Source organism: Cydia pomonella, chromosome 12 (assembly GCF_033807575.1).
Source record: "Cydia pomonella isolate Wapato2018A chromosome 12, ilCydPomo1, whole genome shotgun sequence".
NCBI lineage: Eukaryota > Metazoa > Arthropoda > Insecta > Lepidoptera > Tortricidae > Cydia > Cydia pomonella.
In genome coordinates this window covers 7,417,803-7,440,809 of record NC_084714.1, presented here as the reverse complement: position 1 = coordinate 7,440,809, position 23,007 = coordinate 7,417,803, and the positions used below count along the sequence as shown (strand labels likewise).

At 39.5% G+C, this 23,007-nt stretch overlaps 2 protein-coding genes and 2 non-coding genes across 10 annotated transcripts in view; 1 reads left to right on the top strand and 3 right to left on the bottom strand.

Annotated features, from left to right (window-relative positions):
- The first annotated feature begins 374 nt into the window (after positions 1 to 374).
- Positions 375 to 7,333, top strand: LOC133523385 (trichohyalin-like). 2 transcript variants are annotated; one of them, XM_061858928.1, is made up of 3 exons: positions 375 to 418; positions 4,401 to 4,615; positions 5,291 to 7,333. In XM_061858928.1, exons 1-3 carry the CDS (start codon positions 412 to 414, stop codon positions 7,181 to 7,183), a joined length of 2,115 nt encoding a protein of 704 aa, XP_061714912.1. In that variant the 5' UTR covers positions 375 to 411; the 3' UTR covers positions 7,184 to 7,333. The 2 variants fall into 2 exon arrangements, with proteins under 2 accessions (XP_061714912.1, XP_061714914.1); XM_061858930.1 differs by having other exon boundaries at positions 384 to 418; positions 4,404 to 4,615.
- A 1,849-nt stretch (positions 7,334 to 9,182) lies between these two features.
- LOC133523383 (uncharacterized) overlaps positions 9,183 to 23,007 on the bottom strand; it is a 311,151-nt gene continuing 297,326 nt past the window's right edge. For all 6 annotated transcript variants that reach the window (XM_061858916.1, XM_061858920.1, XM_061858917.1 and 3 more), the window contains 11 exons: positions 22,276 to 22,442; positions 20,704 to 20,876; positions 19,982 to 20,147; positions 18,106 to 18,260; positions 17,728 to 17,888; positions 16,947 to 17,059; positions 14,830 to 16,508; positions 14,570 to 14,668; positions 13,856 to 14,049; positions 12,678 to 12,839; positions 9,183 to 10,964 (listed from right to left, as the gene is read on the bottom strand). In XM_061858916.1, coding sequence (XP_061714900.1) covers positions 10,878 to 10,964; positions 12,678 to 12,839; positions 13,856 to 14,049; positions 14,570 to 14,668; positions 14,830 to 16,508; positions 16,947 to 17,059; positions 17,728 to 17,888; positions 18,106 to 18,260; positions 19,982 to 20,147; positions 20,704 to 20,876; positions 22,276 to 22,442 — 3,156 coding nt within the window. In that variant the 3' untranslated portion in view covers positions 9,183 to 10,877. The remainder of the gene's footprint in view (positions 10,965 to 12,677; positions 12,840 to 13,855; positions 14,050 to 14,569; positions 14,669 to 14,829; positions 16,509 to 16,946; positions 17,060 to 17,727; positions 17,889 to 18,105; positions 18,261 to 19,981; positions 20,148 to 20,703; positions 20,877 to 22,275; positions 22,443 to 23,007) is intronic.
- Positions 18,854 to 18,927, bottom strand: Trnat-agu (transfer RNA threonine (anticodon AGU)). The gene has a single exon. It is a non-coding gene; the product is annotated as a tRNA-Thr (tRNA).
- Trnat-agu (transfer RNA threonine (anticodon AGU)) lies at positions 19,440 to 19,513 on the bottom strand. The gene has a single exon. It is a non-coding gene; the product is annotated as a tRNA-Thr (tRNA).

Genomic DNA, 23,007 nt, shown 5'->3' with positions numbered 1-23,007 from the left:
CGAAAATAACTTAGAGTAAGTAATTAATTACCACAATGTATGAACAAGTTTATTTGACATAGATTTAAATTTAGTCTTATAATTTTCACGTCTTATGCCTTTAGGCAAACTATTAAGTAAGTATGGAATTATGTTCCTAAGGGTTTCTTAATGCCTCAATTCGTCGTATCTCTCGCTCGTTTGACCACCCTGAATAGTCCTTCCGTCCAGTCGCAAAACTACAGAACAGTCGCAACTATTCAGTCGCATCCAGACCCCGGGCTAAACAGATAGCGGTGATCGACAGTATCGAAGTATCTGCTCGGACGTTATCAGCCTCTTGTGATATATAATCATCTCGATAAAATTCACCTCCTCCATCCGTTTAGCTTATTTCTGCCGCGGATCGCTCAGGGGTGCATTGCGGTCGAAATGAAATGTAAGTATTTGTTATTTATATTATATTTACTTTTTAAATAGCGTTAAAATTGAAGGTGAATTATAGTTTTTATTAATTATTTCCAGTGCTAAACGGACTAAAATATTTGCTGTAGTGCAACGAAATACAAGTGGCTAAAAGCATATCAAAACACTTAAAATAAAAACTAATAAATAAAAAAATGACAAAAAGTCTTGGTAAGGTGCCCAGAAGGTTCGCGGCATAATGTTGGTCCACTGAGCTAAGTATTGACCAGTCCTCTGGTCACCCGAAGCCTCTATAAGGCGATTTGCTAACTACTTATAGAGGCCACGCGCGCTAAGCCGTCACGGCCCTGGGGTGACCCCAAACACTGCAAATGTAGCTACTACAAGGATGACATACTTGCGACGCTTGACGCTTTACGAACCAATTGTGTGCCCGTCAATTTAGTTTTCTTTTTAATTTCCTCAAAGGTTTTATTGAGATTTTATTGAGGAATTATTTGCTAACCTATATTTATGACTCTTATATTACATGAGAATTCATTACCTAATAGTTATTTGTGTTAACAGCTTGAAATGAATGGCTTACAAAATTAATTGAAAAATGTATATGTTTAAGATATTTAGATAAATAAAATAAACTTATAATTAATTTATGCTGCACTCGAACAAACGGTTCACATCGACTTAAAAAGAATGACAAGCAGTACTTATACCTTATACCTTAGTCCCCTCAAAAACCAAATACTGTCAAATGATGCCCAAATCATTCAATTACCGTTTAAAACGTTCAATAAATACCCTTTCATTAGTACGGTCTTGAATTTCGATATACTATGTAACTTAAAAACGTCTAATGCTAGTAGATGAAGGACGCCTAAAGGGTCCCTACTGGTACCGGTCGGTCGTTATGCACAGAAAGCTGCAGAGATAACTAGACCCCCTGCATATAAACTTATCTGCAGCTTACTGTAGGTACATCGAAATACGCTTTTGAATTCACTAAGTATTTAGGAAACAAATAGTTAATATCAGGCATATTCGAATTATCATTAGTTATTCGATCTGTTTCCGATATGATACGAGGACAACGCTCAAAGTTCTTAGAAAAGGCTACTTAGAGATCATATAACAAAAAGAAGCATATTATTTATGAAAATATAACAATTTTGTTGAGGTATATGCCATTTGGTCTTTACTTACGTGATGAATCAAAATCCTTGGTACAAACAATTACTTTTATTTTACTCCAAGTTCTTACTTTAACACTCTTCAACAATCTTAACTTAATTAACAATAGCCTTCGTACTAAATGTTACTGGTTCAAGCGCCATAGCGAGAAATGAATCTTCCACCCCATGGTACGTTATATTAAATACTTTATCATGATTAGAATTGGCGGGTACGAAGGAAGGGTCATTTTCGCGAGTACCGACAAACTAATTAACAAATATTCGGGTAAACATAATCACATTTGTTATCACTACTCACTGAATGCCACATATGTATATGTATATGAGATATGTAGTTTTACATATCTCAACACTAAAAAATTATAATTTATTCTCGAAATCTTATGAAATATCACACTTATGTTTCAAGATTGCTGATTGGAAATTGTACGTTAAGCGTTATTCCAATTTCGATCCAAGAATTTTTTCGTGTCACTTTTTTATACGATTTTCATTGTGGGCCCAGCAAAAAACACCGATACAATAGGCTTCAGTTATATTTTCATAATTAAGCCGAGTTCTCGTACGTCTTTTGTAGTTCTTAAGCGAGACATCAAAAGTTTACTTCGTAGTTGAGCATTTAATAAAAAAACGTATAAAAAATTGAATATCAGCATTTTCTTACTTTCATTTCCCTTTCCTTTGTATTCCCTGTTAAAAAATCGTACATATATATTTATGTGTAAAAAAAACTTTAATCCCGATAGTACTCACCTCATGAATTTCATACAAAACCGAGGACCTAAAATCGCCATACAGAAAAGTCACTGAAAGAATGAGGTGTATACGCTTCAGGGTAATCCTATCTGAATGAAAATTTGTACGCGTGATCAGAAAGAGTTTAAGCACGCATTAAAATAAAAAGTAACGGCCTAATTACATCAGCTTTTTCTAATCTTAACACTTTCAGTTTGCCCCTCGTACTGATCTGTTTGTTTCGTCAACCAAAAACGTCACTGACACTGACTGACTGAGTATCATATCGGAAACTGATCGAATAGCTAAAATTCGAATACGCCTGTTATATCTAAAGAATGTAGGTACTTCAAACAATCTAGCTACTGTGGGTTTTATCTTTGAAGCATCAGTTTCGCATTGTATCTTGGCATTTTTTATCTGAGAGCGTCACCTCATGATAGAATCGGATGATGAAACAAGGAAAAGAGAGACGGATAGAAGATTAATGATAATATTTTCTAATACTTTAACACTTTCAATTTTCAGGTTATAAAAGTAATTTTTTACTAATTACCTGAATTATATTTCCTCTCTAAACCACTTCTTTGATCTATCATGTGAATCAAGATACCAGATAATGACTCGTCTTCTTTGCACTTTGTTGTAACTTCTTGGCATTTGCACAGCTTAAAGTTTATGATTTCACAAAGAACGTTGTGTTCATTTAGAGGAAGTAAGGTTTGCGTAACTTTAATTTACGTTTTATAATTCATGGAACCTTAATTTTCAAGAAAATTATTTCATTTTAAAGTTTAAAGAACACTCATTGGCTGCGTTCATACCTATTTAACAACTTAAACGTAAACAAAGCTTCTTACACTTACATTCTACTTTTTTTACGTTCCACAATTGCATGCTCGATTGCAAAGGTATATTTTAAAAAATGGTTGACTTATTCGGTAGGTCTCATATGTATTTTTTATTAGCAATTTTGTCGGTATATCTTCGGAAATTAAGTACCTATACCGACAAATAATTTAATAATAGTTTGCGGCGTTTGAAACCGGACATCTCGCCTTAGACGCGTCTCAGTGCCCTACAAATAAACCGAAGTCACGTACTTAATGCTATTTATTTAGGATGGGCTAAACCTACCCTACTGTTGCTACTCGTGCAAAATATTAATAACAAAGCAATATCGGCGACAATCACAAATTTGAATACCTAAACTGGGTGCCTGTGGCTGTGTAAGTCTAAAATTAGGGATATCTATTACCTAATGTTACTTATTACGTAAGTAATTTTTTAAGAAACACTCAACTAACCTTGAGTGTTTCATAAAAAATTGCCCCTTTCATTAATTTCGTAGTTTTTATAAATTTTGTGTATTTTCTACTGAAAATCAGGAGCTGTTTCGATCTTAATGGGATAAAAAAATCCCAGAGTTTTTTTCCTATTGTGCTACAATTTCCTAATATAGGTACTTTGTATGGCAGTAACTAAATGGAAATTTTGGAAAAAGGACACTTTTTGTTTCCTATAAAGATGAACAGGGCTCACGATACTGACAAGAAATAACACAAAAGTGCCAAAAGAACGCTCATTTAAAATCTTAGAAAAACAAAAAGTGTGCAAAATTAACTCCTAAAAGAAAGTCAACAGGAATAGAAGTTTCCATAAAAGGAACATAATAAGAAACGAGCTCAGGGAAAAAGCAGTAGGGAGCATATAAAAAAAGATATAATTTCATACATTATTGAATGCGTGGCTTGGAGAATTTTCCTTCATTCAATTGGTAAGCTTTAGGTGTTTGAGTCAAGGAACAATCTCAAGCGGCGTCATCAAGTTCAATGTTACTGGCACTACAGCCCCTGTTACATGTAACTGTACTCCGTATCCATTCCATGGCCAGTTGCCACCTGATTATAACAATGCTTGCTTTTTTTCTTAGAATTTTGTGAATGAATGTCATTTGACGGACTTGGCTGAAATGTCGATATCTCTCTTTATAATGTGCAGATGTGTGCGTACCGTATACCTAGATAGTGGTATCCGCAGACAATTGATACATATTCTTTTAACTTCCAGTAGCCCTAAGACTAGTCCTATGCGCTCTGGCGGCGGCCAGCGCCTCCGCTCTCTCAATCTCCTTGAGACAAAATCCGGAGACACTATGCGCAGGACAGGAGAACTTCCTACGTATAGCCAGCACGGAAGGCTGCAGCGCGTACTACCAATGCTACGCAGGCCGAGCTTACCTGATGGAATGCCCAAGAGATTCCTGGTTCAACGAACTGGAACAGGTATGTTTTATCTTATTGTCAAGTTACACAAGGTCATTACTTTAAACTTAAAACTTAGCAGAATTTTCGAGCGCAACACGGACTAAATTGTCTAAATCCCTACTATAGGGTACGTGCATAAACTGTAGGGGGCAGCACAGGAGACGTCAGGTTTTAGCTTCCAATGTAGCCCACAAGGTGGCAGAACCTACTATGGACAAGAAAACGTAGAGAACATTAGATCGAATTTAATCTGTCGTGAGACATACTAACATTAAACTAATTCTACGGATTTCACCCACGTGTGTTTAGTCACTCGCGTAACACGGGCGTATACGAAATACCGTGGGATTGCGGTAAATCCTACATAGGAGAAACCGGACGCGCAATGTCCCTATAAGAGCGAGTGAACTGACCTGATGGTATGCCCGCAAGAATTATGTTTTAACGAATCACATCCTACGCATAACAAATCACGAAGGGTCCTCTAAGAACTTAATTCGCACTTGTCTATGTTCACAGATTAAGTACTAGATACGTAGCGCGTTTGAAAAGAACAAAGTAAGGCATTATCATTCAACAAGTTATATTTTCTTAGAACTTTGACATTAATCGCGACACTTTGGCATTGCAAATACCATCCCATGCAGAGTTAGCTTGGACCGGCTCTACCTAATTTTACATCACTCTTTTCAGGTTTGCGATTGGACAGAGCCACCTGCAAGCTGCCGGACCGACCCAGAACCGGAGCCAGAACCGGAACCTGAACCAGAAGCGGAAACCGATCCTGAACCTGAACCAGAACCAGAACCAGAACTTCAACCAGAACATGAACCAGAAACGGAAGCGGAACCCGAACCTGAGTCTGAACTAGAACCCGAACAAGAAAATGAACCAGAATCTGAAGAAGTGGAAGAACCAGGCTCCGGTGAAGATTGGGAAGTGGATGCCGTCATCAAATTCTTGAAGGCGAGATTACAAGACGACACTGAAGAGGAGCTGATCGAAGACATAGAGGAGCGACTCGACGATGACGACCACGACCTCTATCACGATCACGATCACGATCACGACCACGATCACGATCACGACCACGATCACGACCACGACCACGATCATGAACACGATCACGACCATGAGCACGCTCGCGATCACGAGCAGGAACATGATCACAAACACGATCATGATCACGGACACGACCACGGCCATGACCACGCTCGCTATCAAGATCATGACCATGATCACGACCACGAACATGATCTCGGTCACGACCACGATCATGACCAAAATCACGACCACGATCATGACCACGATCACGACCACGATCATGACCACGATCATGACCACGATCACGAACACGATCACGACCACGATCATGACCACGATCACGAACACGACCACGGCCACGATCACGACAACGAACACGATCATGACGACGATCACGACCACGATGATAGCGAAGACTATGAACGCAACCACGCACTTAAATTCCAAGAAGAGCTTGACGAGGAATCTGAACAAGAAGAACTAGAGATCTTAATGCGTGCTCAAGAGGAAACTGAGGATGTCGATGGTGAGGATCTTGAAGAAGAAAGCCGCCAAAAACATCAGGAAGAAATTGAAGAAGAGGTTAACGAAAAAGAAACTCTAGAGAGGCAGGAAGATGTAGAAGATGAAATTGAAGTTGAAGAAGAAAACCGCAAAAATCGGTCAGTGCAAGAGGAAATAGAAGATGAAGAAGTGGACAATGAGGAAGCCTTGAAGAGGCAAGAAGATGTAGATGACGAAGAAGAAGACGAAGAAGCTCTTAAGAGACAAGAAGATGTAGAGGATGTAGATGAAGTTGAGGAAGAAACCCGCAAAAAGCGGTCAGCGCAAGAGGCAACAGAAGATGAAGAAGTGGACAATGAGGAATCTTTGAAGAGGCAAGAAGATGTAGATGACGAAGAAGAAGACGAGGAAACTCTTAAGAGGCAAGAAGTTGTAGAGGATGAAGATGTACTTGAGGAAGAAAACGGCAAAAAGCGGTCAGCGCAAGAGGCAACGGAAGATGAAGAAGTGGAGGATGAGGAAGCCTTGAAGAGGCAAGAAGATGTAGATGACGAAGAAGAAGACGAGGAAGCCCTTAAGAGACAAGAAAATGTTGAGGATGAAGGTGAAGTTGAGGAAGAAAACCGCAAAAGGCGGTCAGCGCAGGAGGCAACTGAAGATGAAGAAGCGGAGGATGAGGAAGCCTTGAAGAGGCAAGAAGATGTAGAGAACGATGAAGAAGATGAGGTCGAAGACGATATCGTAGATCAAGAAAAAACTCGCAAAAAGCGGTCTGCACAAGAGGAAATAGAAGATGAAGAACTTGAAGAAGACGATGATGTAGAAGATGCTGAAGACCAGGAAGAAAGCCGCAAAAAGCGGTCTATCCTACAATACGACTCCGATGAAAAAGATGAAGAATGGCAAAGGGCACAAGAAGAAGCAAATATTCTCGAAATCGACGAAGAGGAGGAAATCAAAAGGCAAGAAGACGTAATAGAAGAAAATGAGGTTTCCGAAGAATCTGAGGAAGGTTACTTCCAGCGCTTTTTCTTTTGATTTAATGGCCTTCAAAAGAACTTCCTAGTGGAATGTCCTTGTAAATGCCGTAGAAAGTTCTATTTTAATTGTATTTATTAATGTAAATAAGTTGTGTGTGTGAGTAAAGATCACTTTGTGCAATTTTGTAAATATTACTGTGAGATACTAAATGTGAACGACAAAACAATGTTTCATTCATTTGAATTTCTATAATTTTATATTCTAGGTACCTAAGTAACAGTTATTAATAGTATTTTACAGTACATATGGGGCTACTTTATAGCACTAGTGCGAGAAGTAGCATATTACGTTACTGTGTCGAACATTTAAAGGGCCATATGTACTGTAAAACGTTGTACGATACATGTGCGAATAGGTAATTCGCAACTCGTGTCGATTTAAAACACTCCCTTCGGTCGTGTTTTAATTTATCGCCACTCGTTTCGAATTTCCTATTTTTCGCACTTGTATCGTAATGTACTATTACAGTACAGTACATATGGTGCTACTTTACCGCACTAGTGCGAAAATTAGCATATTACGTTACTGTGTCGAACATTTAAAGGGCCATATGTACTGTAAAACGTTGTACGATACATGTGCTCGACTCGTGTCGATTTAAAACACTCCCTTCGGTCGTGTTTTAATTTATCGCCACTCGTTTCGAATTTCCTATTTCTCGCACTTGTATCGTAATGTACTATTACAGTACATATGGTGCTACTTTACCGCACTAGTGCGAAAATTATCATATTACGTTACTATGTGGAACATTTAAAGGGCCATATGTACTGTAAAACGTTGTATGGATTGTCAGACGATACACGTAAAGGGAGTACAGTACAAATCTCGCATACGATGTTGAAAGATAGGGCTCATTTAGACGGCGTGCGAACTCGGTTTTAGTTACATTGCGGACTATTGAGGTTACATCCAATCAACCGACCGATCAAATACCGCAATGTAAAGAAACTCTCATGCGAGTTCTCGCACCGTCTAAATGAGCCCATATTCTTTTATTCAAATCGATTTATCAACAAGCAATGAAAACATTCCGGGCAAATAATAGTTAAATTCACATCAATTTTGGACCCGGATACGTTAAACTACGTCCAAAAGAGCGATATGGGCATAGTGAATGTCATCTCGCTTTGTGTAGTAGAGCACCGCACAGCGGATGTCATTCCAGATATACGAGTAGAGCAGAGCTCAACTGAGGAAGTACCTCCACCTTACAGACAACCGCAGCCAAATGACACTAGACCCTACCTTACTCATAGTGTTGTGTTCCTGCCGGTGAGTGAGGTTGCCAGAGCTCAACGAGGCTGCGGAGTGTTAGGGTTGTAAAAAGCATGTATGCTAACGAATAAAATAAAAAAAAGTGTGAATGTAATTGGCACTTAAGGCGGGATTCCACCAGTGTGCTGTGCGCGGCACTGTGCGGCACAATTTTTTTTTGTGCTGAATATGCTTGTGCCGCACACTGGTGGAATCCCGTCTAAACACATACAGCAGACTGTGTTCTACGACCAAATAGTGTAACCGTAAGAAACGTGAAACTACAGAACTGCATCTTGTTTTGATTACGTTATAACCGATATTAATGGGCCCACTGATTACCAGTTCGCCGAACTATGGAGTGTGGAATTACAATCCATACGCCGAACAATATCGGCCTGTCAGTTATTCGCGATTGTCAGCTTTTGCGAATGTTTGGCCGGTACCGTCTGGTCCGGTTAATTAGTGGGCCCCTTAAGGGTTTGGTGATCTCTTTCGTACCACTTTCTTTAGTCTTACTCCTATGATCACCTCTTCTGCTTTGTAATATGGTTCATATTTGATTGGCAATAAATTTATAGTATTTAAGTATTATTTGTGCACTGTATACGAAGAGACAAAAAGTTGTAAATGTTTGATTTTCCCCAGTGCCTTAATGGAAACTTATGACAAACTTATATCATTTTACAGCCAATTACAGCTAAAGGTAAAATAAAGTGAGAAATATTAAAACACTTAATCAATTTTATCAATTTATTACACCATTATTATACAAAATAAATCTCAAATACAATAATAATATTATAAGTAACACAACCAAAGCAAAACATTAAACATTGGATTTGAGAGATACGTCTATGTCACGGTAGGCCCGCAGAGTACCGGCCGTAAATGCATCCTTCATTACATGGCGACAGATTATTCCGTAGATCCAAATAGTTCATTAAATTATGACTCGATCATAAGAGTTACTCTACTCATTGGCAGAAACCGACTTCATTACAATACTGGCATATTTTTCAGTCGAGACCCAGTAAATATCACAAGTCGTTCAGATGGTTCACCATTTAAAAGTACATTTACGTACGTAATAAAGCTAGATATAAAAAATAAACTTCTAAAATTGTACACAACATAGCAACAGCGTTAAAATTAAAGTACAAACCTTAATCGTTCGAAAGACAAAATTTAGTCAAATTCGTTTCATTTCGCACTTTTTGGCAACAGAAAGTCACAGGCTACGTCAACGTAACGGTCGAGTATAGTCAGTTCACTACAAGCTAAGCCAAAAGCACGGAAATTAAGGGAACGTTATAAGATTAGTAATATTAAAACGGTTTACAATGGTCCACCTAACAGCACGGTATAAAAGAGTAGCTAATGAGTAGATTAGATATGTGATGTATTAAAATATAACCTGCATCGGCGGAGGCGCGTATCGATTTATCAACAACAATTCGCAGGCGAATCAACGGTATACAAGTTAATATCACAATGCCGAGATAGCCGCGCCTCCGTCGGCGCAGGATCCTACCCTAAAGCGTATAATAGTAGTAGAAATACGTAGTATACTTAGCGATTTATAACCGACAACCATACTTGACCAGAAAACCGCCTCGTGGTTCAGACCGTCGTCCGAGCTCAAACTCTTTGGCAAAACGCACTGACACAACGCTAACTTATCGTAAATATCACTGCTAACAATTCGATGCCATCTCTCGTCGGCGGTTAAACGTAACAATAATTAAGGAATCCGATTAAAAATACTGTTAATTAATTACAAATTCATATAAAATTAAAAAGTGAATATTGCGTTTCTAATAATTCATAAAATTAAACAAAATTTAAAAATAAATATGGAATAAAACAATTATTTACACGAAGAGGCCACGACATCGGCCGCTAAGCAATTCCGACATACAAATCCGTTTTTCAATTCTACTCTACGGTCTACGGCGGTTACATCAAAATATCACGAGACAGAATACATAGTTTTCATTCCGTTAGTATAAAATTACGACACTCGGAACTACAGACTTAAAGCGTGCCTTTACGATTATTGTATCAAATCCTTCAACGATATTCGGTACGAGTAGAAAAGTACGAAATAACTGTGGTTGTACAAAATTACTAGTCTATTGCGATTGGTAACCTATCCATATTTCGAAATATCTTTCTCCAATGTTAACTTTTAATTTTTTTTTAAAGGAAAAGCATCGTGTAGACGGTTTTACATAAGATTTGTGACCCTTCTTAAAATGTTTAGCTTCCGACAAAAATTGTTCGAAAGTATGATAGGTGACCGCCGCAGTTAGTTTAGGTCCGGCTGGGCGTCTGGGTCCGGGCTACGGTCCGGGTCCGGGGTCCGGTCCAGGTCCTGACTCAGTTCCGGGTCCGGTCCCGGACGGCATCAGCCGGCTCGCGCGCCGCCGGGTCAAAACAGGCCGACGTCCTTCTTCATGTTGGTCTGCTTCCACGCCGGCAGCACGGTGAACTCCTCTTTGGTCATGCCGAAAGCCTCCTGTAATGATAATAACGTTGTTACTGTTTATTCTTACTGTAAAGAGTGGGTAGGAATGCTAAGACGTGGAAAGAAGCGCAAAATATTTCAGATTCAAACTTCTTAACAACTTCGTCGCCTGTTAATGTGCAGTCAGCATTGAACTATTATTGCTATGTATAGAACCGGCACAGAGAACCAGTATTTAGCGCCATGCCTTGTCATCGGCCGACAAAAAACTATGGAAGCAGAGCGTGAATCTCGCGACCCAAACGCGCTTACGACATTTTGGTCGCGTGATACAGGTTGCGATTACGACATTTCATTGTTTAGTAAGGCTTCTCTATAGTAATAATAACTGAATGTTATCAAGTAGATAGTGACTGCTAAAGTCACCAAATATATCGTAGGTAAGACCTACGATAAGTTTTTGACAAAAATGTCATTTTCGATACAAGCTTTTATCGCTGACTGTACTTTTCTTACCACAGGTTTTTATTTTTTATTTTATTTTATCGAGACAATTCTAAAACCCCCATACACAAATAGGTTGCGTTGTTTTATCATAGAGTTCCTATGGCCACCAACATCAGATCAGCTCGATCGTACCATAATATTGCATTGTCACGAGACTTACATATGAATGCAAATTTTCAGCTTCATCGGAAACCGGTAAGTGGGTCAAACGAAACTTGCAAGATTTGACCCGTATACATATACATAATTACATAACGTAGGTACATTGTAAGTTAAATAAAAACTTGTAAAAAAAGGAATATGATTCAGCTACTTTTGCCGTCGCTATCTATTTGATCCTGACATTGCTGACTTCACGGGGTTGTACAGCACCATCTACTTCAGATGTCAAATTTGTGACTACATTATTTCGCACTTTTTTGCACGTCTTAAAATACCTTTGTCAATGCTGTAAAATTGCTTTAAAATAGAGAGAATGTAGAGGATGAAAATCTTGTTTAGCTCATGTGCTATTTTTGATAAAAATATAGCTTTAAGCCTAGACCAAAGTTTTACATAAGTAAGGGAAAGAAGAATTGAATGAATCATAAAAAACAGTCATAGTTTTACGCACACGATCTATAATCGCGGTTTATTTTAAAGCATGCAAGAGGGACCGACCTTCGGTTTTTCTCTGTATGTAACTCAGTATTTATAAGCTCAAAAGTTAGTTTGGACACCCAATTCACTACCTTTTCGACTACTAACTACGTAAGTTATGTTGCTACTTGCGACGCTGACGGAGTTTCTTGTTTCCTGTCTGTAAAATTATTTTAGCGATGCGAATGTACGGAAGAAATTTGGGGATTTCAATACTCGTACAGGTTACGTATTTTTATTTCCTTAAGTTAGTAGGTAAACTACGTGTTATTTCTTATTTTGGTAAAGTTATAAAGAGTGATAATTTTATCCTTATTATTCAGGTTTTAATTACTTTACAAACTTATATTGGAATAGCCGGAGTCATAGAAAAGTCACGTAAAAATTGCCATATATTAAAAATATTTTGATTAAAAAAAATATAATCCAGATCTACTTATTTAACTTAACAACTCCCAGGGGTCTAAATTTATTAGTACTGAATTTTCATCCATTTTGCCGATCCGATATCGAATCGGTGGGAAGCCCCCTGGCTTAATTGAGCGTAATTTTCTTCGACTCCAGCTATCATAAATCATCAGAACATATACAACACCCCCACCCCACCACCGTACATACCAAGAAATCAGGCGTCGACAGATGCCTCTCGAGATGGTGCGGGTCGACGTGGTCGGGCAGCGGGCGGCGCTGCAGCGCGGCCAGCGGCAGCTCGGCCCGGCGCGCCAGCAGCCGCGACAGCTCGCCCGCGCCGCGCAGCGCCTCGCCCGCCTTGTAGCCGTGCTGCGGGGAGTGCGGGTACGTACAGTGCCAAGCGGGGAGTTAGCCGGGTGTGTTTTATACATGGCGTGCTTTACAAGTTTAGAATAGATCCGAACCAAACCCGACCTAATTATCGCCTATCGATAATTCATAAAGCTCCCTTTGAACCGTTCGAGAACTTACATGCGATATTCGATACCTACGTAGCTTACTAAGTACAGAGTAAGATGAATTCAGTCGATCAACCAAAACCACGATTTAACGAAAATCGCATGCGAGCTCTTGAAACGTCTAAATGGGGCTTAAGGATAGAAGCACATTCGCAACTTTGTACAAAAATGGAGCAAAGTTTAGGCGATATCTATCGATTTTGTCATTGTTACACGTGATTGACTATGAATTTGAATATTATTTAGAAAAAAAAAGTTACCTTTATTTTAACGTAAAGCTGGATGGTTACATTTCGATTACATGGATTTCGTGAAAAAGGGTTTCATACAAATTATGTGGACTTTGTTCCTTTGCACCAGAGCCATAGAATTGATAATAACATTTCAATAGATCACACTTGTTAGAAAACTCATTCAGGTTTAAAGCATAATACATTTATTCGATAGAGTTTTGAGACATCACCACCAACAACAATTAAAGTTCATCAAGAATCCCATCGACCTTTTAGCACCTTAATATACAAACTTATCACCTCAAAATACCAGTTTTAAAATTCTAATAGTACCATCACCCTATACAAACTAACCACCAATAAATCCTCGTCGAACTCGGCCCGAGTTTCGAATAATTCTATAAAAGCTTGAGACTCGAGGGCAACGATATTTTGTTAACTGACCATATAAGTTTTATTTTTCACTTATATTTCTTAGACTGAACAAGGTGGATTTTAAGGTCTAAAGTGAAAATGGTCAGTACAAATCGTACCATCTTATTTTTGCCATCTACCTACATATAGAAAATCAGCTACGTAAATATTCTAATATTTAAAAGTACCACCACCTTCTACAAACATAAGTAATCCTTACCGCAATATTGGCCTCGGCGGCCTCATCGTGCTCGTCCCAGGTGTCGAAGAGGTCGGTGAAGGCCTGCGGCTCGAGGCCGGCGGCCACGACCTTGACGTCAGGCCTCGTGCGGCGCGAGGCCGCCCAGTAGGCCTCGGCGCTGCGCAGGGCCGCCGCGCGGAGCGCTTGCCAGCGCGCTGCGAATGCTCCTACGCCTGCAGATGTGATACAGGAGCATGATTGGCATGAGGTATTTATGTATTTAAATGGCAAATTATAACACAAGCGAATAGCTACCTACTTAATTTTGAAACCGTTTAGTAAAAACTTTCGTTTCACCGCTAACAATAAAAGTTGTACATCTTATACGACAAGCCCCAAGATTCGACAATTCTAATATCAAATAAAAAATATTATGCAGATATGACAGGCCCTATAAGGTAACCAAAATGCAATGAAATCGTAGTGATTACAAGTGCTATAATATATGCCCGCTATTTTTTTACTACGTAAACAATCTTTTACTACCATGTCGCCACTTTCTTTATGAGCTGACTCGTCGAGATAATTCTAAACATGATGCGGTGAGCAAAAAGATGCAAACCACGAACCACTACGGCGTGAATTTCGAGTTGGTCGAAACCAGTTCAGATCTAAGATTTTTCAATAAATTATTATATTAGCTTTGATAAGCGAGTATTGTAATCATAAAAAAAAAATGATTAAAACACTAACCAGTATTCCGCTCGGCGGGTTCCAGTTCCCCGTCCTCCCCGCGCGGCCACCAGCCCTGCCACAGCCACACCGACACACCGTCGTCCATCAGGAACAGGGCTAAAAAAGAAAGCACCAACTTTTAGATAACTGCCGCACATTTACTCAGTGAACACCCCAAAAAATGTGTGCTTCAAAAGACGCATCTGGTTATAACTCCTTGATTTTAGGCACCACCAGGCCCGACGACGACAAAAAAACAAATATACCAGAATGATTACCTGGTTGCGACGCCGAGTACAGCTCCTTTTGTTCAAAAGGGAAGGGTGTCACGAGCCGCTCGTGGCGCAGCGGCGACAGCACCTCGTGCGCCTCGAACTGCCCGCCCAGGTCCGTGAAGTGGAACAGCCGCGGCGTCGCCTGCCCGCCCGCCTCCTTGCCGCCGCTCAACACCGAATTGTAGTACTGCTTGTTCGCTACGCCTAGCGCTTCCAGCACCTCCTTTGGCTCCTCGCTCTCTTTAACCTCAGTGATAATTACGTTCGACACGTTGGCGCCGAAGAGGTAGCTAGATTTCCTCGCGATCAGCTTGTTGGCCAATTCTATTGCTATGCTCTTGGTGTGTTTGAGGCTGCGGGATCCGTGCCAGATGTATAGGTGGCCTTTTTCTGTGTCGACGAGAAGTAGAGAGCCTCGGCTGCGGAGTTGTCGGACCGAGCAGGGAACTTGAAGTAAGTAAGCCTCGTTGGAGAGGTTTCCTCGTGTTACGAAGAGCTTGAATCTGTTTTTATCGATGTTCTTCTTTCCTTGATGGACTACCAGATTCCCTTGGAAGAGATTCAGGAACGCCGGCGGCTCGTTGCCCTGAGCTACCCTCACTTGAGGTCCCTTTTCCTTATCTAATTCGACTGTCAACAGCGCGGCGGCTCCCTTTTCGTTGGATGACGCATCTTTACCCTGCCAGCAGAAATAAGCGCAGCGATCTCTCCCAGTCACAGCATGTTTCGACGGTTTCCCATTGAGTTCCCTACCAGAAACGGTAATCTGGTACTCCCATCTGATGATATAACTGTCTCCGGAAAAAAAATCGCCGATTTCGGCCTGGCTTTCCACTTTTTGGTAATCGTTATCTTGGATTAGCCATTTCGAGACCGATTTGGTTTTGATTTCGTAATGTCTCATGTTTTCTTTGTCGTAGTACTGCGTGCCGCGGCCGACGTGGGATCCTTCTAAAATGAGATCTGGATCCTGGTACTCATTCGACCACATTTCTTCGGCGTCGCATGGAGTTATTTCTATGCTATTAGATTTGTTCTCTTGGGGCTTCACTTGGATGACTCTGGTATAATCGGGCCAGTCGAGGAATTTCTCTTTGAAGAGTATAGTTTCCATGTGTTGAGTGACTTTGGACATGATCGCCCATTCCGGTCTAGTTTTAGATGTTTTTTCTGGACTACTCCTATCTTCTCTAGCACCTTGATATGTAGCAGCGTTTAAAGGATTGATATGGCATTCTTCGTAATTGTAGCCCTCGTCGAATAACTCTTGGGCAAGTTGGGCAGCGCGCCTCCGGCTTTCTAGCGGGACATTTTTTCCGTACCAAATGTACATTTCTGAGCCAAAATCGAACACAATAGTTTTTGATTGATTCAACATAGCGATTTTCGGCATCTGGCCCCAGTATTCTTTAATAGGTATTAATTCATCGTCCACAACCTCATAGCACATATTGGTTTGTACGATGCAGGACTCAAATATCTCATCCTCATCAGGATGACCGGTCTCGATAGGTTTGTAGTCCTCAATGCCCTCGGTGACGCCGAGGAGCGACCAGAACTGATTACAGTGCTTGTTGGAGTAGTTCTTGGTCTGCTCGTCGATCTTGATGATGGCGGGGGAGTTTTTACAGCCGAGGTCTTTGGTATTTTGGATGTGTTGGGCCACGTCGGTACTGCGATTTCTAAAAAAAAGGTTAAACATGAGAATTTTATAGTAGAACCTCAACTCCTAAAAGGCTATTCTTTACACTTTTTGTTCGCCATAAATAACAAATAGTAAAGATTTACTGACTGTGAAGTCGTGAAATAAATTGATAAACTGAACGATTTTTCTATTAATAATATCAACTTTTACTATTTAATGGAAACACAGCCCGGGCCAATGATATGGACACGAGCATATTTACACAAATGACATATCACAAAAAATATCAGTGCTGGTTTGTCCAAGCTAGACGATGACTCTTATTTTGAGAGCGAAGTAAAAACGTTTTAGTGGTTACACATCCTTTCAAACCAGCGGCAGAGAGTTTTTTATTTGAATATTTTCTCGTCGAAGCAAAAGCAATGAAAATCAAAGCACAATTTACTTTGGTACAATATACTGCAAATCAACTCACCTCTCAATGACATTGGCGTACTGGCCAATGTAGAGGAACAGCTGGTCCGGCGTGATGAGGACGAAGCAGTCGCCGCGGTTGACGCTCGTGTGGACGGGCTCCACCAATCTCGTCTGCAACAAACATAAACTTCGGCGTATGGCTAAGTACATTTAAGAAAACTATATGGCACAGTTAATATTCGAAAAATTGTATTTTTTTAGTTATTTTGTGTTTTGTTACAAAAGTAATTAAATACTGCATATAGCGTTGTCATAACACAGACATTATATTTAACTCAACCAAACAATTGAAAACTATGACATATCAATGTCATTTCGTACATCGATAGTCCGAGACAGTAATTTCGTTTAATAGAAAATGTATTTGAACTAGTACATAACACTAATCAATATATACTCTACTCGGTTACTAATTTAAGGGCATTATTAGATTAAATTAAATGTATTAATTATATTCAAAATAGAGAGCCGTGTATTCGAAAAATCAACTTAATTGAAGCTTAGGAATGTACCATTGTAATTGACGGATTATTTTCCTTAATGACAATATCCAGAAAGGATTTTTTTGGAGAACGAATTTGTACGGAGACGGTTTCACGTGACGTCGTCTCCTTTTCATTTGGGAGAAACATGGGCGTTGGCAGGTACAGGCAGGGGGCTGCTGCCCCCCCCCCCCCTCCAGCTCAAGATCACTCCCCTCCCCTTTGGACCTCCGGCGATATCTGCAACTTACCCCCCCCTAGTTCACTGGTTGGCTACGAACTTGGAGAGAAATGTACCTGCACGCGCCGCCGGCCTTTGACGTGCAGCAGCATGACGGACTTGGTGCCCTGGCTGGGGATGACGGTAGAGGACGCGCTGCGCAGCGCCACGTTGGAGAAGTCCTCTTTGGTCGCCAGGGCCGCTAACGCTTCTGCCGCTAAGCCGCAGTTGGCCGTTGCTGGAAGTAACAAAAACAAACAAATTATTTATTTAGTATTCATATTCTTATTTAAATGAGACCGAATGTACTAAGCAACCTTACTTTCCTCCTTAATCAGTTTGATCTCTGATGCTAGAGGAGGATGGCAGGCAATATTCTTCTCTCTCAAACCGGTGCGAGCCGCGAGAGCCTTCAAAAGATATCTGAAGGCGACATGACGTTTTTGTTTCCTTACCTTTCTCCTTGATCAGTTGATCCCTGATATTCGTGGAGGGTGGCGGAGAGTATTCCTCCCTCAAATCGGTGCGGGCCGCGAGGGCCTTCAAGGGATTTCGAGAGGCGACATGACGACGTTCCCTTTTCGCTCGCCTCGCCCAGTCGTTGGCCAACCTGTACAAAAAGAAGGTAAATTTAGAAAATAAACGTTTAATCTATAAAATAATTGTAATTTTTTTCTGAAAACGTATATTTTATTCGGATATTTAATAATTAATTTTATGTTTCTTTTTACATGCATGCACCATGAGCACAATGTCTAACCGTCATTTTGTAGGACAAGAATAAACTTTGTCATAAAATACAAAATATAAAGATAAGGGGAATTATTTGCATCCTTTGACCTGAGCTTTGAACGACACAGTCGGCCATAGCCGACAAAAGTTATAGTAGAAATTGAGCCTTAATACATTCTAATAAAGTACAATTGCGTGGTATATAAAATAGTCACGACGGTCAAAAGCGTAAGACAACAAGAAACTATTTAATTCGTCGGAAATGGTGGTGAATAATTTCAGAATTTAAAATATGCTAGGAAATGTGAAGTATTAACAATACAATGTATTGGAAGCGACAAGTACCTAAATAGCGAAGTAATAAATTAAAAAACGCAATATATCATAATTTTAAAGCAAAATATTGCTTCAAGTGTCGCGATAGTAAAATAATAAAAAACAGAAAAAATACAAAAAGTTAAAACCACTGGTAGGCCCCGACGAGATTCGAACTCGTGATCTCCTGTTTACTAGACAGGCGCTTTAACCAACTAAGCCACGGCGCCACACACCCACCGTGCGAAATTCTTAACTAGTAGCTCCACATAGTTGAAAGCGCTGATAACAGATACATTGTTGCTGTGATACGTTCCAAATACTATCATTTGTTCGGATTATTTTGTATCGCAATGTATATTGTACATAAAAATTATAGAATTGAGATGAAATATTATAGCACGAATATTAATATATTAATAATGTAATTTTTTTCAAGAGATATGTACTGTCAGCTGCAGAGAAAGGTCACCCTGCCCCCTCCTGCATACAATGTCTATGCAGGGGGGGGGGGGGGGGGGGGTCACCTCTGGCTGCATCTGACTGTACATAACACACACGCTCATTTTATCGATCAAGGGCATATACCAAAAAGTGCAAACCATTGTCATCGTCCAAAATTAAACTATACCAGGGAGAAATAAAATTGCTTTTCCTCCATTTTAGGGACTAGTAAAGTTACAAAAATGTCTTCAACAATAAACGATAAGTTTTGTTTAATAAAAAAAGGTGAACCACTCATAGGCCCCGACGAGATTCGAACTCGTGATCTCCTGTTTACTAGACAGGCGCTCTAACCAACTAAGCCACGGCGCCACACACACACCGTGCGAAATTATTGCACGGATTTATTTAATTGTTATCTCATTACCTATTTACAATAATTAGCTGTACTGAGATAAGATTATTACTATGAAAGTAAGGTTATAAGAATATCAACAAATACTGACTGTTATTTAAAGTCACGCGGTCCTCCCACAGTCAAATATCTGTGGGAGGACTGCTGGATTTAATACAATAAGGTCTAATAACTCACACGGCGAGTTATTATCATGACGATGCGCGCTCAACTCGCGCCGTTCAAATTTGACTTCTAAGGTTAATACAATAAAGTCTATATTAACTTAAATCTACGTTCACTCCATTGTTGGATGATACTTCATTTTGCATCACTGGAGTGCACGCATGGAAAGTCTCACATCGGCGCGCAATCCCTCGGAGTAAAATACGAGTATAAACTTTAACTTCAATACAATAAGGTCTAGATTAGTAATAATTACTCACATCTGCCGCGAGCTGCTATCGATAGCGTCAAGATCCACATCCACACCGTTGTCAGCCGTACGTTCCTTTTCCATTACTGGTGTGAAGAACGCCTGGAAGGTCTCATCGTCGGCGCGCGGCACTCGCACCGGGCATCCGGACTTTTCGGCGCCGGGCGATTCGTCTTCTGGTTGAATAAAAAAAAAACTAGTAAAAAAATTGCACGGTTTGCAGGATGATTAATAAAAACAAAGAGAGAAGGAAGTAAAATAATAGTAATGGGCGCTGGAAAGAGAAAAGTATTGCATGTTTTAATTAAAAGTAATAAATAATGCAGGATTTCCACGGCTTTTTATAAGTAAAATACGAGATTCATCTGAAACTGATATTTATTTCACTCATCCTCATTCTCACATTCATTTATTACTTATTTTCAATCTAGCATAACCAAATACTCGAGGTACGGTGAGACAGAGTGAACTACCTACGAAGACGCGTCTCCTTTTAAATCCTCTTCACGATTTGATTAGTTAAGTATATCATAATCACGAAGTAACTTAAGGATTACACCACAATTGTAATATGTATCAATACAATCCTATTAACCAGAGACACAGACGTCGAAAACGTGATACATTCATATGGAGGAAACTACCCGCAATCATTTGTAAAGTAATCCAAAGGACTGGGGATATAGGGAATTTCACATTGGGTCAGCGTCACAAGCCACATTTCGTACTCACTCTCATCAAGCCGGCTGCTGATGCTCTCGCTCACGCTATGACTGCGCTTGAAGGACTCCCTGTCTGGTTTTCTGACTTCTTCCTTAGGCTTATCCGGACACACGACAGCGCACGACGCTGAACGGAGCGGGCCCGAGACGAAGCCGTTGGTCGGGGAGCCTTGCTTGCGAGATCTGAAATGAGAATAATAAAGATAAAGAGAACCCAATACTAGTATAATGCATAATAATATGAATGTAACTACATTTTTGAATAAAATAAATTGTTCCACTGAGACCTTGCAAGGTGTAAGGTTAGAAACGGTGGTAGTTTTTCTGTCTTTCATAAAGTCGTAATATTCCTAAATTAATGAATGAACAGTTTTTATCTTTATTTACATATTGTAATTTCAAACAAAGTAAAATAACCATTATGATCATCCTGTTGAGAACTTAACCAAGAAATACCATTATCCGTTAATAATGAATATTGGATAGGCATAAAAATGTCCATTACCAAAAAATCTATGAAGTTTGTAGTTGAGCTATTTACAAACAAACTTCATTGATTTTGTGGTAAAAGTTATTCACGCTTACAAAGAACTCTATTGATTAAAGTCACGTTGACTGCCATATTGAGTTAGGTTGGAACACAATGTACAAAGAAATTATTGTGCAGTGGAAAACCCTTTAATTTAATGATACGCGAAGCGACTAATTTAGATATGGAATAAGGAACGATATTATGATCTCACCATGCATAAATGTTTGTCTAATCTGTATTTATATACCATCCGATATTTTATCTCCTTTCATTTCCTGCATAAAACGTCAAAATATACGTAATCATACAGAACCGGCAGTGACCGTAGGAATGATAATACAAGAGGGATATTGCGCCATGGCTATTCACGGCGAAGTTCTCAAAACCCAAGCCGCATGGCTCAAAATGTTTTGAATTATCTTGTTATTATTTGCATTTATTTTTGACGTTCACAATATACACCCAAGGCCAAAAGTATGCAAACAAGGTTGTTCTCTTTAATATCTCATGTTTCTATCTTTATTGTTTATTTACAACGTAAAACTTACATCAGGCAATCCCAAAATATTGAAAATACTCGCTAAATATCACAACATCCTAAAATTTTGTAAAAAAGTTTTTATTTTTATTTTAAAGTTAGGTACATAATCATACCATTTTAATTGCATTAAGTACAAAATGTTTAACTGGCAACTATCGTAGCCAGAATTAGAGTTGTTAACGTTTAAAACGTTCTATTTTTATTTTTACCATTTTGTTTTTTTAATTGTCAATGAGTAGTATAAATTCCATCGCTTAAAAATGCATCCTTTTCTATTGTATTAAAACTTGATTCCATACTTTTGGTTGGGAGTGTAGATTCCTATAAATTGACATGAACGTAATTCGTACTGCAATCATATGTCGCAATAAATCTAAATCTATTACGCTAAGTAAAGTATGTGGTTTTGTTTATACAGAATACCTACCGCTCCGCAAGTTTTGTCCCGGTGCACAATGAGAAAAGTCGTGTGTTATGCGATTTCATTTGTGAAAAATATGCAAGCTCACCTGAACTTGTTGGCAATAGGGATGCCAGGTGATGATGGCGTCATCGGCGCTGGGGTGGAGACAGGTGGTGGAGTGAGCGGCGGCGTGGTGGAGACTTTGTCGCGTTCCAGGCGGCCAGCGACCGTGAACAGAGAAGCATCGCTTTGGGGTACGCGTTTGCGCCATCCCTGAAAATTAGAAAAATTGAAATTAAATTACAAACGTCGAAAGATACAGAATAAGAAGTAGATTATCATGTCGAAGATTTATAACTATGCAAAGACGATAACGACCAAAAATCCTAGATGAAAAAAATTGGGAAAATATCTATGTGACCAATGAAATGCTACTTTACTTATTTTATTAAATTACAAGGTCTTTAGACGATAAAACATAAAGGTAACAACGTCTATTAAAGTTTCAAAGAACTTTTCTGCCTCTGCGTCTAAAATGACACAATTACTTGACAAAAGAAGACATAACAGTGATTCATCAGAATGAATAGTTTTTTTAATATCGTTAGCATTTGTGGAAGCAGAATTGCAATATGACCCTTATATGTGTACCTAACAACTTCACGTCGCATGATGATTCATAAAAGTAAACACATAAACATAGATACTAAAACTATCATTGGTACAAAACCGCAGGTTCAGGGTCCAATGCCTTATAAGTCTGACCCAGACCTACAGATACCTACATTCTCTACATGACGCATCGGAGAACTTTCTTTTTAAAATGTTTGTATCTACC